Source organism: Rutidosis leptorrhynchoides, chromosome 4 (genome assembly GCF_046630445.1).
Source record: "Rutidosis leptorrhynchoides isolate AG116_Rl617_1_P2 chromosome 4, CSIRO_AGI_Rlap_v1, whole genome shotgun sequence".
In the NCBI taxonomy this organism is placed as follows: Eukaryota; Viridiplantae; Streptophyta; class Magnoliopsida; order Asterales; family Asteraceae; genus Rutidosis; species Rutidosis leptorrhynchoides.
The window spans coordinates 7,062,243-7,080,911 of NC_092336.1; the positions used below are offsets into that span (position 1 = coordinate 7,062,243).

The 18,669-nt window shown below is 31.5% G+C and overlaps 1 protein-coding gene across 1 annotated transcript; it reads right to left on the reverse strand.

Annotated features, from left to right (window-relative positions):
* Positions 1–17,044: 17,044 nt before the first annotated feature.
* On the reverse strand, positions 17,045–18,661 carry LOC139839488 (dehydration-responsive element-binding protein 3-like). Its single transcript, XM_071829562.1, has 3 exons — positions 18,556–18,661; positions 17,905–18,102; positions 17,045–17,400 (listed from the first exon to the last, which is right to left on the reverse strand). Exons 1-3 carry the CDS (start codon positions 18,659–18,661, stop codon positions 17,045–17,047), a joined length of 660 nt encoding a protein of 219 aa, XP_071685663.1.
* Positions 18,662–18,669: the final 8 nt, after the last annotated feature.

Here is an 18,669-nt window from a genome sequence, read left to right on the forward strand (position 1 = left end):
TTTTTCTGGATTTTAGTCCCTCCGCGACTTGCGGTGTTTGATGCTTACAAACTCCACGAGTCGCGGTGTTTTTTATATATATATATATATAAAAGCCTTAACTTATAAAACATATATAAAATAAATTTAAAATTTTGTTTTCCTTTGTTTTAGGACGAGGTCGTTTCGGATCGATGTCCTAGTCCGTCCTTCGACAAAATTTTAAAATTTGTCTTTTTGTAGCGATAGTTTTAAAAGCTAAGATTTTTAGGTTGTTTTTTTAATGTTTTTGGCATACTTTAATTCAATAAGATTAAAAATAATGATAATAAAAGTTCTCGTCCCTCCCTCGGGTAAAGCAATTTCGGTTCAAAGACCTAGTCTTCAACTTACGACGAATTTTAAAAATCATATTTTTAACTTAATGAGATAAAGTAAATTTTTGTTTTTAAATTCACACCAAACTTAAAATAAAAATACATAAAATTCAAAATTAATATTAAAAATTCACACCAAAATTACAATTTAAAATGCATAAAAATAAAATTCATATTTTTTTTAAAAATTAAAAATTCACACCAAACTTAATTTAAAAATTCATATTATAAATTCACACCAAACTTATATTAATTTTTTCAAATATTTACAATTTTAAATATATTGATTTTACAAAGTTTACAATATTAATTTAAGATTTATATATTAATTTTAAAAACATGGTAAAAATAAAATTAAAAATCTTTTTGGCTTTTATCCCCCTTTAATCAATCAAATATTATCAAAAATATGCGCCCCTCTTTTCGGTAAAGTAATTTCGGTTCCAAGACCTAATTTAACTCATGACGAATTTTTGAAATATTTTGGGTTGATTGATTAAAGATATTTATACCTTAAGAACAAACGTTAAATTTCGCAGTGATGTAATAAATTTTTGCATGATATCAATAATTTCGGTCGCCAAACCTAATTTTATTCAATACCAATTTAATACTTTATAGCGAACAAATTAGCGTTTATTATCAAAAGGTTAAAAATAAAAATAAAAAATAAAAACTATACAGACTTACCTGTGATATAGTATTCTTAGTTATATGATCTATCCCATTCATAAGATAGTCGGTTTAATTGGTTTTCCATGGCTACATAGGCGTAACCTTGAGCATTCAGTGTTTTTTCTTCTAAACATATGAACGGTCCGTCTCTGCATAAAGTAACAAATTCGGTATTTGAATAGGTTTGATTATTTGAACATTTACCTCCATGTGACCATTTTCCGCATTTGTGACATCTTTCTAGGTGTCGTGCTCTTCTTTTTGCTGCGGATTTTGATTTTCCTTTACCAAATTGTAACTTATTATCTTCGCATCTGGATTCTTTTCTTACTCCGTCCAATCTTTCTCTGATTACTGATACTATTTCACTCGGAAGTGTGTCATTATTACGTTTAGTGATCAAAGCGTGTAGCATTAGACCATGGTTTAGTTCACAGGCAGTCTTCATTTCCTAAAAAAATTAAAAATTCAGAATGGGGGGAGAAGACTAGTTCTTTAGGGTCTGCTAGGGAAAGACCATTCGGGTTCCATTTTCGAGAACTACACGAAAACAGAAAATCTAACTCTAATAGAAATACATAACCTCCCTATACTTAGTTGAAATTGTGATTAACATTATTTTCAATTGAATCATCAACAACTTGTATATCTTTGACTTTTACTTCAATCCATTTGTTGATTTCCTCCGTAACTTTCACAAATTCAACTAACATCGCCTTTTCTTTTGACGATAAATTGGATATTAATCAGTTATATAACTTAAAGTTTCCTTTAATCTTAGCATCGTGAATCCGTTTATAAAGTTTCTTCGTTGAACTGTTAAAAATGGGTTCATCTAATTTCGTATCATCAACGGCATTCTTTGTGATTGAATCATCATTAAGTGTTTCTTCATCTTCCCCACACTTATGCGTTTTTATTGGTCTAACAGTTTTGGTTGGTGGAGATCTAAACTTTCGGTTCACAAAGGTGATCGATGTATCACCATCCCTAAGTGTCATTCTACCTTCTCTTACATCAATGAACGACTCGGTGGTTGCTAAAAATGGGCGACCTAGAATTAGAGGAATATCAAGGTTTTCCTCCATATTAATCACTATGAAGTTTGCAACAAAGGTCAAACTTCCCACGTTAACAAGTAAATTATTTGCTATTCCAACCGGGTGTTTAATGGTTTGGTCAAATGATTGAACACCTATTTTGGTTGGTTTTAATTTACCCATGCCTAATCTTTTGTATAAGGAAAGAGGCATAATATTTGCACTTGCTCCTAAATCCGCTAGTCCATTATATATAGCACCATCATTAAGTAAGCAAGAAATGATAAATTCACCCGGGTCTCCTGCTTTAGTAAGTCGAGTTGGTTTGTAAACCTTTTTCGGGTGTTCTTTCCTTGGTTCTTTCACTTCTATTTGAATTTCTTGTTCACATTTTTCTTCGTTTCTTGGAATGGGAGGTTTGTATAAGAATTCTTCTTCATCACTCAAATTTGAATCCTCCTTATATTCTAATTTTGATTTTTCATATGTTGTTGATAACATATTTATGTTTTCATTTTGAAGGTTTTCTTGGGTGGTGAAATTATGATTAACTTCATTGTCAACTTCCATCGGACCATGTATGTAATGTTTAACTCTGTGACCATTAACTTTAAATTCAATCCTATTTGAATTTATTAATTCTATCGTTCCGTATGGGAAAGCTCTTTTGACTATGAATGGTCCAGACCATCTTGATTTCAATTTTCCAGGAAATAGCTTGAATCGTGAATTGAAAAGAAGAACTCTGTCTCCTTCTTTAAATTCTTTTGAACTTCTGATTCTTTTATCATGCAATTTCTTCGTTCTTTCTTTATAGATTAACGAATTTTCGTATGCTTCATGTCTTAATTCTTCTAATTCGTTTAGTTGACTTAATCGTAGACGTCCAGCTTCATGTAAATCAATATTACATGTCTTCAAAGCCCAAAATGCTTTGTGTTCAATTTCTACTAGAAGATGACATGCTTTTCCATAAACAAGTCTAAAAGGTGTGGTTCCAATTGGAGTTTTGTAGGCTGTTCTAAAAGCCCAGAGTGCATCCTCCAACTTAATGGACCATTCCTTCGGATTTGATCCTACGGTTTTCTCTAAAATACGTTTTAAAGCTCGGTTGGTATTTTCAACTTGTCCACTTGTTTGTGGATGATATGCGGTGGAAATTTTATGAGTTACTCCATATCTTTTAAGAACTTTCTCAAGTTGATTATTACAGAAATGAGTACCCCAATCACTTATTAAAGCTTTCAGTGTTCCAAACCTTGCAAAAAGACGTTTTAAAAAGTTGACTACAACTCGTGCATCATTAGTTGAGAGAGCTTGTGCTTCCGCCCATTTAGATACATAATCAATGGCAACGAGAATGTAGAGATTATTATGAGATTTTGGAAATGGACCCATAAAGTCAATACCCCAAATGTCAAATACTTCACATACTTGAATGACATTTTGTGGCATTTCATCACGTTGACTTATTTTTCCGGCCCTTTGACAAGCATCACAGGATTTGCAAAGAAGGTGTGCGTCTTTATAAATTGTAGGCCAATAGAAGCCAGCATCATAAACTTTTCTTGCTGTTAGTTGAGGCCCATAATGCCCTCCTGTTGGTCCTGTGTGACAATGGTTTAAAATTTTACTAGCTTCATCTCCGAATACACATCGGCGTATTATTCCATCTGGACAACTTTTAAACAGATGTGGATCTTCCCAGAAATAGTGTTTTATATCACTGAAGAATTTCTTTCGTTTTTGGTACGATAATCTTTTTTCAAGGAATCCACATACTAAGTAGTTTGCATAGTCTGCAAACCATGGTATTTCATTATAATCTATCTTCAATAGATATTCATTAGGAAAGTTGTCTTGTATGGTTGATTCATTTAGAACTTCTAATTCAGGATTTTCAAGACGAGAAAGATGATCAGCGGCGAGATTTTCTGCTCCTCTTTTATCTCGGATTTTAATATCGAACTCTTGTAAGAGTAAGATCCAACGGATTAATCTTGGTTTAGCATCTTGTTTCGAAAATAGGTATCTAAGAGCAGAATGGTCGGTATAGACCACCGTTTTTGCTAGAACGAGATATGATCGAAATTTGTCAAAAGCAAAGACAATAGCAAGGAGTTCTTTTTCAGTAGTTGTGTAATTTGTTTGTGCTCCTTGTAACGTCTTACTAGCATAATATATAGGTTGAAATCGTTTTTCAATCCTTTGTCCTAAAACGGCTCCCATTGCAAAATCACTTCCATCGCACATTAGTTCAAATGGTAGATTCCAATTTGGTGTTATCATGATCGGCGCATTAGTGAGTTTATCTTTAAAAATATTAAAAGATTTGATACATTCATCTGAAAAGATGAATGGAGCATCCTTTTCTAGGAGTTTATTCATAGGAGTGGCAATTTTAGAAAAATCTTTTATGAAACGTCGGTAAAAACCGGCATGCCCTGGAAAACTCCTAACTCCTCTAACATTGGTGGGATGTGGAAGTTTAGCAATTACATCTACTTTAGCTCTCTCCACTTCAATTCCTTCTTTTGAAATTTTATGACCAAGAACGATGCCTTCTTTAACCATAAAATGGCATTTCTCCCAATTAAGAACTAGATTTGATAGTTCGCATCTAATAAGCATTCGTTCAAGATTAGCTAGACATGTTTCAAATGTATCACTGAAGACTGAAAAGTCATCCATGAAAACTTCCATGCATTCTTCTATCATGTCATGAAAAATCGCCATCATACACCTTTGAAAGGTTGCAGGGGCGTTGCAAAGTCCAAATGGCATGCGTTTGTAAGCAAAAGTACCATAAGGGCACGTGAATGTCGTTTTTTCTTGATCTTCGGGTGCTATTGGAATTTGAAAATATCCGGAAAATCCATCTAGAAAACAATAGTAACTATTTCCGGCTAATCTTTCCAACATTTGATCAATGAAAGGTAAGGGAAAGTGATCTTTTCTGGTGGCATCATTTAATTTTCTATAATCAATACACACACGCCATCCTGTTACAGTCCTAGTAGGAATAAGCTCATTTTTCTCATTTGTAATGACAGTCATGCCACCCTTCTTAGGCACACATTGAACTGGGCTTACCCATGGACTATCAGAGATTGGATAAATTAAACCTGCATCTAGCAGTTTAATAATCTCTTTCTTAACTACATCTTGCATATTAGGATTTAGTCTTCGTTGGCGTTGCACATACGTTTTATGACCTTCTTCCATAAGGATTTTATGTGTGCAATACGAAGGACTTATTCCTTTAATATCATGAATCTTCCATGCAATGGCTGGTTTATGAGCTTTCAACACAGAAATGAGTTGTGATTTCTCATTTTCAGTAAGAGAAGACGATTTTATTACAGGTAATTCAGATTCACCATGTAAATAAGCGTATTCCAAATGGTTTGGAAGTGACTTTAGCTCTAATTTCGGATGTTCTTCTATCGATGATTTATATCGATATCTGTCTTCTTCTTTTAGCATTTGAATTTCTTCTGTTGTTGGTTCATATCCATTAGCTATAAGTGTAGCTAACATTTCAACTTCATCAATTGGTTCAGTTCCTTCTCCTAAAGAACATTCTCCTGTTCCTTGTAATTCTAGAAATTCTTCTAATAATTCTGCATGTGCATCTATAGTTTGAATATAATAACATGTATCATCTGCAGATTGTGGTTGTTGCATTGCTCTATCAACTGAAAAGGTAACACTCTCATCCTCTATACTTAGGGTCAATTTCTTACCGAACACGTCTATCATTGCTTTAGCTGTGTTTAAGAATGGTCTTCCTAATATGAGAGGAACTTGAGAATCTTCTTCCATGTCCAGAACAACAAAATCTACTGGAAATACTAAAGTACCAACTTTAACTAGCATATTCTCCATTATCCCTCTAGGATATTTTATTGATCGATCGGCTAGTTGTATACTTATTCTTATTGGTTTCAATTCTCCAAGGTCTAGTTTAGCGTATAGTGAATACGGCATTAAATTTATACTAGCACCTAAGTCTGCCAATGCTTCTATTGAACTAAGACTACCCAGAAAATATGGAATTGTGAAACTTCCTGGATCAGATAGTTTTTCTGGTATCTTATTCAACAGCACTGCTGAACAATTAGCATTCATAGTAACAGCCGAGAGTTCTTCCATTTTCTTTCTATTTGAGATTAGATCTTTCAAGAATTTAGCATATCTAGGCATTCCTGAAATCACATCAATGAAAGGAAGATTTACATTTATCTGTTTAAACATATCCATGAATTTGGATTGCTCGGCTTCTAGTTTTTCTTTCTTCATTTTACTCGGGTAAGGAAGTGGTGGTTGGTATGGTTTAACATAAGGTTTAGCCTTAACTGTGTTATCTTCATTAACCTTCTCAACTACCGGTTCTTTTTCCTTATCTTGTTCAGGTTGTGGTTCTTCTGGAGTAGGAATAGCTTCATCAGAAGTTACAGGTATTTCAGGTAGTTTAAGTGTTGTACCACTTCTTGTGGTAATGGCTTTAGCTGTTTCATTCCGGGGGTTAGCATTTGTATCACTAGGTAGACTTTCCGGTTTTCTTTCACCTATTAACCTTGCTAGGTTACTTACTTCTTGTTCCAAGTTTTGAATAGAAGCTAGTTGATTTCTAAATGCTTGAGCATTTTGTTCATTGGTTTGTTTTTGAGATGTGAAAAACTGCGTTTGAGTTTCAACTAGCTTCGTCATCATATCTTCTAAATTCGGCTTTTTATCATCGGGTTGTGGTGGTTTGTTTTGAAAATTAGGTCTTTGCTGATTGTAATTATTGTTGGACACTTGTTGATTGCTAGGACCTTGTTGGTTGTTGTTTAGAACATTTCTGTTATAATTCTGGTTTTGATTGTAAATCGGTCTTGGCGGTTGATAATTATTCTGATAATTATTTCCAGGCCTTTGGTTTATGTATGAAATATTCTCTCTTTGTTCCATTGTTAATTCAATACTGAGACAATCTTTTGTCAAATGTGGTCCTCCACACTGCTCACAACTAATTCGTATTGAGTGAATATCCTTAGTCATCTTTTCCATTCGTCTCTCCACAGCATCTATCTTTGTGGAAATGGAATCTAAGTCATGGCTAGAATCGGCTCTAGCTGCTTTAGATGATCTAACGATATCTTTTTCTTGGTGCCACTCATGTGAGTGGGAAGCAGTGTTATCAATAATTTTATAAGCATCAGTTTCGATTTTCTTCATAATGGAACCACCAGCTGCTATATCGATGTCTTTTCTTGTAGTGATGTCGCATCCTTGGTAGAATATTTGTACTATTTGACAGGTGTCTAAACCATGTTGCGAACATCCTCTTAATAACTTTCCAAATCTTGTCCACGCCTCATATAGAGTTTCATTCGGTTTCTGTGTGAACGTAACAATTTCTCCTTGAAGTCTTACGGCTTTAGATGCCGGAAAGAATTGTTTAAGAAATTTTTCAACTAAAACGTCCCATGTATCAATCGCCCCTTCAGGTAACGATTCCATCCAATCTTTGGCTTCTCCCTTTAAAGTTCAGGGAAATAACATGAGATATATATGTTCATCCTCAACTTCTCTTATTTTAAATAGAGTGTAGATCCTATTAAAGGTACGAAGATGTTCATTTGGATCTTCCTTCGGCGCACCACTAAATTGGCATTGATTAGTCACCATGTGTAGAATTTGTCCTTTGATTTCACAATCTGGCGCATTAATGTCTGGATGAGTAATTGCGTGACCTTGGCCAGTGCGTTTAGCTCTCATTCGGTCTTCCATACGTAAAGGTTCCAGATTCTCCATAATTGAATTTGTTGAATCGGAATCACTAGAGGATTCTGATTTAATGGTTCGTTCCTCAACAATCTCTGGTTGAATGATTGGTGGTTCCGGAGGAAAATTTAATGGTTCAGGATCTATGAATTGTCCCTGAATATTCTTCGGATTCTCAATTGTGAGGTCGGGTTCAAAAAATGGATTATCGGAAATTTGAACTGGAGTACTTGGTCGACTGGATGACGATTCTAAAGAAAAATCAACGGCGGTAATATTTGCTAAATATCTTGATCTAGTTACAGGTGGTGAACGTACAAAAGGTGGTGAACGTCTTGCTCGATGCATTCACTGAATATCCTATTAGTTTTTAAAAAGGAAAGAAAAATTATATAAGTTATCCAATCAATAGACTTTTCTGATTTTGCCCACGTTTCGAATAGCTAAAAGATGCAGCAGAGGGGCAGGATTCGTTTGGTCTCAATATAATTGAGGACTGTTTGGCTCCAATAACCCGATCCACGTACAAATCCAACTATTACTACGAACCAGAAAATTTTGATGTCTATCAATTTAACCACTTAAAATAAATTTTCGTAATTTTAAGAAATTTAGATAAGAAGTAGAAAAAATTCTAAGTCCCAAAAACTAGAATGACGAGAAATAAGAAAGAAAAAGAGCGCGTCGAAAAAGGTCGAAAAAGAAAAGATCGAAAAAATAAAAGGCGTCGAAAAATAAGAAATAAAAAGAGTGACTTATAAAACTTTAAAACACTTGCCTAACCCAACCTTATTACTACCACTAACTTAAAATTATAATCGCAAATTGAGATTACTAATTGGAATGATAATTGATACATAGTAAAAGGTGTCTAAAAATATTAAAGCTTACAAGTAAAACTATATCTCAAATGGAAATAACTTATAAAGGAACTAAAACTTAAAAAGGCGTCGCAAAATTCTAAAGCACCTAAATCTTAGTCTAAAGAAAAAGCACTTAAGGGATTTTACGGCAAAGCCTAAAAATCTATAAATAAAAATAACTATGGCAAAAACTAAGTTTAAAACTAAAAAGGCGTCGAAAAATACAAATATTACGCTAAAACAATTAAAAAGGGACAAAATATAAAAATATACTAAAAGTTGTAAAATTTACAATTTTTATAAAAATATTATTTTTATATTATTTATTTTAAAAAACTATTAATTTTTATATATAATAAAACTAATTAAAATTTAAAATACAATTTAATTTAAAAACTTAAACTAATTATAATAATAATTAAGTAATTAGGGTTTATTAATAATAATAATAATTATCCGTAATAAATGCTGATTAGGGTTTCTGTCGGTGTCAGGGTGGCTCCGCGAGTCGCGGTATTCGAAGCTGCAAACTCCGCGAGTCGCGGGGTTCCAAAATTCAACTCAGGTACTTTTTTTAATTTGACGTTTTTTTTTAATAAAAACAAAATATTTAAATAAAACTTATATTTTTATAAAATAAAAATAAAGAAACTTTACAAAACTTAAATATTTAACAAATTCTTAAAAATATTTATATTTTTGTTTTTCTTTTCTATGTTTTCGAATATTTAAAACGTATTTTTACAAAAACGTATTTTTATAAAAGTAAACTAAAAATAAAAATCTTTTTTATTTATTTATAATTATTAGCGTTGCGCTTCCGGCTTTTAAGCTAGATTGTCCCCGGCAGCGGCGCCAAAAATACTTGATAGTTAAAGCTAAGGGGTATAAAATAATATTAAATTTTAGCAGGAAATACGATACAATTTTACACAAGATATTTATTTATTTATTGAATGGAAATACTTAAACCTTGCTACAACACTTATAGGCAGTGTACCTAATCGTACAGTAGTGTATTTTTTAGTAAGTCCGGTTCGTTCCACAGGGAAAATCTTTAAACAAAGCTTAACGCTATATTAGTTTACTTTTATAAAAATACAAATATATATATATATATATAAGTAATATTATTATTATAAAGGGGGGTTTTTACCGTTTAATGACCGGTTTGTCGATTTTAAAACTTTAGTCGCAGTTAAAACCAAATTTAAATATTAAATAAATAAAAGACTTAATTTAAAGCATAAAGTAAATAACGATAATGAAATTGCGATAAATAAAAGTGCGATAAAATAAACTTGCGATAATTTAAAAAGTACGATAATTAAAAGTGTAATTAAATACAATAACAATAAATAAAAGTGTTATAATTAGAAGTGCAATTAAATATAAAGGAAATTAAATATGAAATAAAAGAATTATGCTTATTTAAACTTCCGTAATCATGATGTTTGACGTGTTGATTTTAGTTTTATGCCCATGGGTTAATTGTCCTTTGTCCTGGATTATTTAATATGTCCATACGAATTTGTCCATAATAGTCCATCAGTCATAAATATAAAGAGCGAAAGCCTTCGTCAAATTATTCTTATTCCCGAAGTCAAATATTCTAACTAATTGGGGATTCGAATTGTAACAAGGTTTTAATACTTTGTTTAATGAATACACCAGGTTATCGACTGCGTGTAAACCAAGGTTTTACTACTTTGTTAACAATTACACCAATTACCCTTGAATGTAATTCACCCCTGTTTCAATAAGTCTATTAACTATTAATCCAGTTCCGTGTCCGGTAAAATGAATAATTATTGGTATTTATAGATATCCCGCCCACCGTACCCAGTCAAGCGTATGTGGTTATATATAAATACGTCAAATTATAAGTTTGTATATTAAATTAACAAGGTATTGTTTAGTTAATATAAAACCCATTAATAACTCATAGTCTAATTTTCACAAGTGTCGTTCTTTTATCCAAACCCCAATTATGGTACAAGGCCCAATTACCCAATTTTAGTAATTAGCCCAACATCATGATTACTTCGGTATTAAATAAGCATAATAATAACTTAGCTACGAGACATTAAATTAAAAAGGTTGAACATAACTTACAATGATTAAAAATAGCGTAGCGTTACACGGACAGAATTTCGACTTACACCCTTACAACATTCGCTAACATACCCTTATTATTAGGATTTAAAATTAAAATTAAAATTAAAATATAAATTATATATATATATATATTTACGTATATATTGAGATAGAGATATATTGGATGGATTTTGCGATCAAACTGCGTTTGCTTTTATAGGGAATTGAGTCCAGGTGAGCTCCGTGACTCGCGCCCTTTTTGCTCTTCAAACTCCTCGAGTTGCGGAGTTTGTAATTACAGCTCACTCCATTTTGGCTCTTTGTTTACCGACGGTTTATTATATAAATATAATATATATATAATTTATATAATTAATTATATATTATATTATATTTATATACATAGTTAACTTGTAATTTTTAGTCCGTTGCGTCGAGCGTTGAGAGTTGACTCTGGTCCCGGTTCCGGATTTTCGAACGTCCTTGCGTACAATTTAATATCTTGTACTTTGCGTTTTGAATCTTGTACTCTTGTAATTTCGAGACGTTTCTTATCAATAATTGGAACCTCTTTGATTGTATTTTGTACTTTTGAGCTTTTTGGTCGTTTGTGTCTTCAATTCGTTGAATCTGTCTTTTGTCTTCACCTTTTAATATTTAAACGAATATCACTTGTAAATAGAACAATTGCAACTAAAAGCTTGTCTTTCTTGGGGAATAATGCTATGAAATATATGTTCGTTTTTAGCATTATCAGTGGTATAAATTTTGTAAACTGTCTCCGATGGGTAATCGAAATCGCTAGAGTTTTCGTGCGTACCTGTATACAAGTTTTGTCCCAATCAAGACCGAATCGGATGACAACCAGATGTTCTTCATCGGCGAGAATCGCTTGATCGACGGCCCAACTGGAGTGAAAGAATAGCGATTTGTATACAGGTTTGCGTTATCGTTTTCTATTTGATATCAGATTTCCACTTTATGTTTACTAATAAAACCTAATTAAGTATCTAATTTCTAAAATTAGATGTTTAAACATAATAATCAATTTGATAATAGCTAATAACAACGATAATTTACTTGCAAGTTGAAATCATTCTACTTCATTATTATGGTTATGGATTATATGTATAGTATGTCTCAGAAGGTTTATAGAATCTTAACAAATAAGAATTTTTTCTTGCTGGTATAACACATATGTCATGTCCCATGTTATCAATTTTACTTATAATTTTGTTTAAAGTAGTTACTACGTTACCTGTATTATTAGGTCTGCAAATTATGTGAAGGAAAAACCCATGTTAGACCACTAATTCTCAAATTATATTGTTGGTTGTTGCATACCAAGTGTTTGATAAAAGTTTCAATGAATTCCAGGTAGTAGAATGGCTCAACGAACATTCGACGACCTGCATGACCAGATATATGTCCAGGTTTTGATCGATTAGTATTAATTTCATCTTTTTTAATTATCATTAATAACTAATCAGTAATCGATATTATTTTTTGAGCAGTATTAATTTTTTTAATTAATGTGGTGATCTTTGGTTCATACGTATAACTTTATCAGGACATCTTCATTGTTGGGGCTGCCGTTTGATCGTCTACTTTTGTTCCTTGATTTTACATATATGATTCTTATTAATCAGATTTTCATATGACAAATGTATATTACATGGGATGTTTACTACTTTTAGAACTCTATTTTGCAACTTATTTTGGTTTTAGAAATTCAAAATGGCTAATTTTTGACTAGATAATTGTGCATTATGTTTTGTACTAATAGCCAATTGAGCACAAGTTTTTCATTATTTGGTGTAAAATATATGCAGATCAATGCGTTTTTAGGGGCTAAAATTGTAGAAGCCATCAACGATCGAGATAACATGTTAACAAATATATATAGTACGTTCTTAACAAAATTGTCTTTCAAATGGCGTTGTAGAGCTGGATAAGGGTCTTTGACGAAGCAGGCACCACACATTGTGAGTAATATTTGTATTTCTCAGCGATTCTTAACTGCCTACATTTATCTAAGTAACTCGATTTATAACCAGTTGATAAAGCGAATTTTCTATTTGGTTACCATTAGATGGTTTCAAATGAAGTTAAAATTGATCAGGACAAGCGTCAACACATATTTAGTTGATCACATACTGCCTTAGAATGCTATAATATTATTTATGTAACTTTGCTTATGATGATCTGCAAATTATAGTTGCATCATTTGTAACTATATGGTGAACAGAAAATTATGGTTATACATAACACATGAAACAAATGATTTCTTCTAAATATGAGTCACAAACACTATATCTCCTCTAATACAGTAATGATATTGTGCCAATTTGTGGGTAAAACAAAAATGTCTAATTATTTAAATTTTATCACTCTTGAGAAGAAATCTTGAACTCCTTACTACACAGGTCATATCTCTTTAGATTCCTTGATCATATGTTGTTCGGTTGATACTATGTTATAAATTATTATAATGCACTTGCTTGGGTGACTCCAATATATAAATTGTATATCCTTTGAAAATATATATTATATATAATTGAAATGTATCAAATATTAGGTTGGTCGGGTAAAACTAACAAGCAACTGTTCTTTTGTCTAATATCTGGGCTTCTATTAATAACAGTTGAATCTTTAAATATGATTACTAAGATTGTATGCTACAACAATACTCTGGAACTTGATAGTTCGCGAGTTACTTAGTTATATGCATAATAAATAAACTATTGTAAAACCCCGTTTGACACGTCGTCTTTTAAACTAATTCACATATGTGACCCGTTTGAGATGAAACATAACAAACCCAACTCGACACTTTCTCAAAATTGGCCAAATTGAAACGTCTAATGGGTTGGTCATGTTTTCATTGGTGTAGGTTCCGTTGGTGATTGGTCTCATATTAGTGATATTCTGGTGTAGGTTCCGTTGATTATTGGTCTCATATCAGGTGTGTTATTTATATGCATATGCTATACATTCAGGCACATTTTGGTATGCAATGGAAAAGCTATAAGCTCGTGCTCCGAATGTGATGAGAGCTCACTGTAGGAGCCATATAACAAGGTGATTAAAGTGTTTGTTTTCATTTAAGCAATTTTTGACTTTCTTTGACTGAAATACTTGATTACTAATTGTGTAAATTTATCGTACGTATATATATTGGACTAGACTTTAAAAGAAGCTAAGAAGCTGAAACAATTGCTCTTTCAATCCATAAGAATTGAAATCAAGTTTTATGTGGCTTTATTATTTTCTTCATATTTTAGTGAAGTTGTGGTCTATTTGATAAATGTAATGCAAGTTACATAGTGGTGCCCATTGGATTTTAATTACAATATTTTTTTCCTTCATTTGCCGGTCTGTAATTCTCCGCCATGGATATCCATATGACATCGCTTCATAGAAAACGATCTCTCTATCACTCCATGGTAACTTTGACTATCTCAGTTATAATGTTCAGTACTGAATAAATAGTAACGATTACGAAAACTACATTTTAAATCTGTTGTGCAACGCACAAGCTCTTAGTCCAAATAGCATTGACATAACATTTGGAGGTAAGGTTGTAGTGTTTGGCGGAGATTTTCGACAGGTGTTACCCGTTATAACTCAAGAAAAAAGAGCGGGTATTCTAGCCGCATCACTTAACTCATCGTTTCCTGTTTGTTTGATTAAGAGTCGCCGTGCAACGCACGTGCTCTTAAAGGCTAGTGTATATATATATATATATATATGAGAAAGTTATTACTGACATAGTGACATGTCATATCTTGATTAAAATTTATTTAAGGATGTTCAAAATATTCAATTCAAGCCTTACTTCATTCGACGATCGAGTACTTTATTTTCTAAATAAATTGATTAATTAAAGTATACGTTAAAAATGATATTTACATACAATCTATATCTCCCACTTACTTAAATTTTTTTTAAAGGCATGACATGATTTTTTTATTTGATAAATATAATAGTATATCTACAAAAAAATTTAGAAGATTTTCTTATATACATTTAAAAATATTAGTAAAATTTAGTCAACCGTGACGTTTAAATTTTTCAACAATCTCCAAACTTAACACGTTGGATAAAATCCTACATGTCAAAATATCATTATATTAAATTAAATATTAATATTAAACATACAATATAAAATTTTATAATATTTAAAATGTAAATGTTGATTATTTTATAGAAGGATAAAATTTCGCACACGTATCTTAGCAAGAAGGATAAAATCTCGCACACGTATCTTAGCATCATTTGTACACAAAATCACTTTTAAAACTTGTCAACATCACGGGCTCTTAAACTCAAAAGAATTTTTAAAATCTGTCAACAATACGAGTTCTTAAACTCAAAAGAATAATTGTTCAATAAAATCAATTAATTTTGTACGATTATACCCACCACCATGCAACGCACAAAGAAGCTAGTTTAGTCTTGGATACGTTCATTCGTATATAAGTATATGCATTTATATGTACTGAAACTTAAAAGTTATATATATATATATATATATATATATATATATATATATATATATATATATATATATATATATATATATATATATATATATATATATATATATATATATATATATATAATTCAAGATGAAGCACGTTCATAACTGTTTAAATCTCCGTATAGGTATAGATGTAAGATAAATAATTTTAAATTAATATAACTTAGACTTTACTAATTTTACGTTCCATGATAAATTTTTAATATACTTATATTTTCTCAAAATTACGTAGTATATGATTTATAATTTATATATAATTAAAAAGATATTAATAGTGAGAAAAAGAATTGTAGACATAAAGTTACTAACACCACCTAAAATCACTTTAAAATTTTGTTAACGTCACATGCTTTTAAACTTAAAAAACTTTTAAAATTTGTCAACATCACGGTCTCTTACAACGAAAAGAATAATTGTTTGAAAAATTAATTAATTTTTCACTATTATTTTACCCACCATGCAACGCAACACCATGAGCTCTTTAATAATTTTTATACTATTTCTATTTTTTAGTATCGTTATTTACACGCCACGATGAAGTGCAAATTACATTTTTTGCACGGAATTTTACACGCTCGTGCAACGCACGGGCTCAAAAAACCTAGTGTGTATGTATATATATATATATATATATATATATATATATATATATATATATATATATATATATATATATATATATATATATATATATATATATATTAAAACACTATATATAACATTAACATTATCATGATAACGAAAAATAATAATAAAAAAAAACACTATCATAAAATACAAAATGGTGAGAAACGTAAATACATTTCAAAATCTAGATAAAACTTATCCATCCATAGAAATGTAATTACAGTAATTGAAAAGGTTTATATATATTTATAGGACTTTTTCAATGACAGTGTTATGGGTAGACAATCTAATTCAAAAAAATTAGATATGTATACTTTGCTTATTAGACCACTATGAGTCGTTCAGTGTTAAATTTAACACTGGATTTAACACTGAGGTTAAAAAAGGTAGGAGAACTCGTTCAGTGTTAAATCATTATTTAAATGTTTTTTAACACTTTTAATAATATTATTTGGTTTAATTATATAATAAAATTATAAAAACAAATGGGATACTAAATTTCATTAATAAACATAATTACATTAATGAAATAAAAAAAGGATACTTAAAAAAATACATTACTTAATAAAAAACACAATACTTAATCGGTCCCGACGTCTCACGATTAGCTCATATATGTTTAACTAAATCCGATCGTAGACCCTCATGCACTTCCCTATCTCGTAATTGTTTAGTCCTCCTCCGGTAAGTTTCACACCTCTCGATCCAAGTTGTTTGTATATTACGAACGGATTCGTAAACCCAATCATTTTCGGTTAGAACAAAACCATTATCTTCAACAACGGATATATTTTCAAACAACTACACCGTTAGCAGCCTAACGATGATGCCCGACGGTGGCCTTTAACGCCGATTTAACGGCGGGCGGGTGTCAGATTTTCCACCGTCCCCACCGTTAACTTGTTTAACGCCGAAAAAAACATTCGACTCCTGGTGCTCTTATTGAGAAGAACCAATATCTTCTTGAAAATAACTAACCGAAACTAATAAAGTGCATAACTACAAATCGACTCTTTAGCATAAGTCATTAAAGAATCCACATTTATATATCCTATATATTACTACTCGTAATTAGCAATCCCACAAGAAAGCATTATCCGCCACTGGATCGGAGATATAATCAAGAAAACAATTGATACCCGCCATTGACCATGACGGATACACCCACAGATCCACTGAGTCAACCATCACTAACTCAGTGGATGACTTGGGTGAGTCCAAACATCCTTCTAAATTCGGTAACTCAATGATCTCACCGAGTTCTTCTGTCGTTTTTAAATCAACAACCCCTGGTGGTTGTAATGGCGCAGCCGCCATTTGCATGGTGGCTGCTTTCGCGGCGGCTTCTTGTACATCACGTCGAGAAAGGGACACCGGACGAGGTAACGTGTCTTTGAGCACGGGAAAATTAAGGACAGCAGAATTACCTGTTTTACAAATTAAATAGTGAGTACTTTTCTAGTACTTTTTAAAATGCATGTAATGTAAAATCGGTCTATTAATTATGAATTCAAGTCTCATCACCAATCATATACGGAGTAATACTCGTAGTACGTACGGATTATTATTTTTATAGTATATCGATTCCAATGTAGAAATAGAAAAAGTACATTAAAAGGTACTCGTAAAAAGTAACAATAATATTTCGAACAAATTTTTTATCAAGTTTATTATCATGCATAATTCTCAGAGGATTAAATACGAAAAATTGTCACAAAATGACTTTACTCCAGGTAACTTATGTAAAACTTCCTAACAATGTAAATATGAAATCAGTAAAAAGTTTACTGAGTTCTATATATGTATGTATATGGGGGTCGTTCTGTAAACAATATTCTTTTTACTTTAAATAAAAAGTATAACTGTTCACATTCTAATTGAGTAGTAAAAATGTTTATTAGAATTAATGGTTTTGCACAAGATAACATTACCTTTGATCGACAAGGCAGCAACATCATGAGCCCTAGCTGCCATCTCGGCTGTTGAAAATGTTCCTAGCCAAATGCGGGATTTTTTCCTAGGTTGTCGGATTTCAGACACCCATTTCCCCCAACTTCTCATTCGAACTCCTCGAAAAACAGGATGTTTGTAACTTACATCTTTTCGATTTCTCTTTTTAAGTTTAGATTCTTATAGTACCGGGGATTGAACTCTAACTTTAGAGTTATTTGGAACAACCGTTGAACGTGATCCGGAATACGAGCAATAAGGTGATGAAGAAGGCAATGAATTGAGTTCTGAAGTTTGTTGGGCGGTACCCATTAATGAAATTTGATATAATATGAAGTAAGCTTTTAATTCAGGGGTGTTATATGAGAGAACTTTATATGATTATAGGAAAAAGTTGGGAGTATATATGAGGGTTCCTGGTATCAAAATTTGTGTAATCTATATATAGGAGTAATTGGAATTTGGGTTTTTCTAGAATTGTTTTACGCACGTGGTTGTAATTTCATTTTGTATCTTTCGTTAATCTTTATTTATTCTTTTATTTGGAATTAATTATGCTAGTATTTTTTTTTCACTTCATATATATTTTGTAGTTGTGAGTTTTAGCAAATCTGATTAAATCTTATACATACTTGTAATATTTTGTTTTGTACGTGATGCAATCTCTACATCCTCATCTTTCGTGATTTCTTTATTTCGTGTTTTTGTAATCCAATGGTGTAGGGTATTTCCTGCCATCTATATTC

What these genes read in the sequence shown, in the direction of transcription:
- LOC139839488 (XM_071829562.1), bottom strand. Translation starts at nt 18,661, where the DNA reads ATGGCAGGAAATACCCTACACCATTGGATTACAAAAACACGAAATAAA. An exon ending in TACAAAACAAAATATTACAA is followed by an intron (nt 18,103 to 18,555) that starts GTATGTATAAGA and finishes CGGTACTATAAG; the next exon opens with AATCTAAACTTAAAAAGAGA. An exon ending in TGCTGCCTTGTCGATCAAAG is followed by an intron (nt 17,401 to 17,904) that starts GTAATGTTATCT and finishes TTTGTAAAACAG; the next exon opens with GTAATTCTGCTGTCCTTAAT.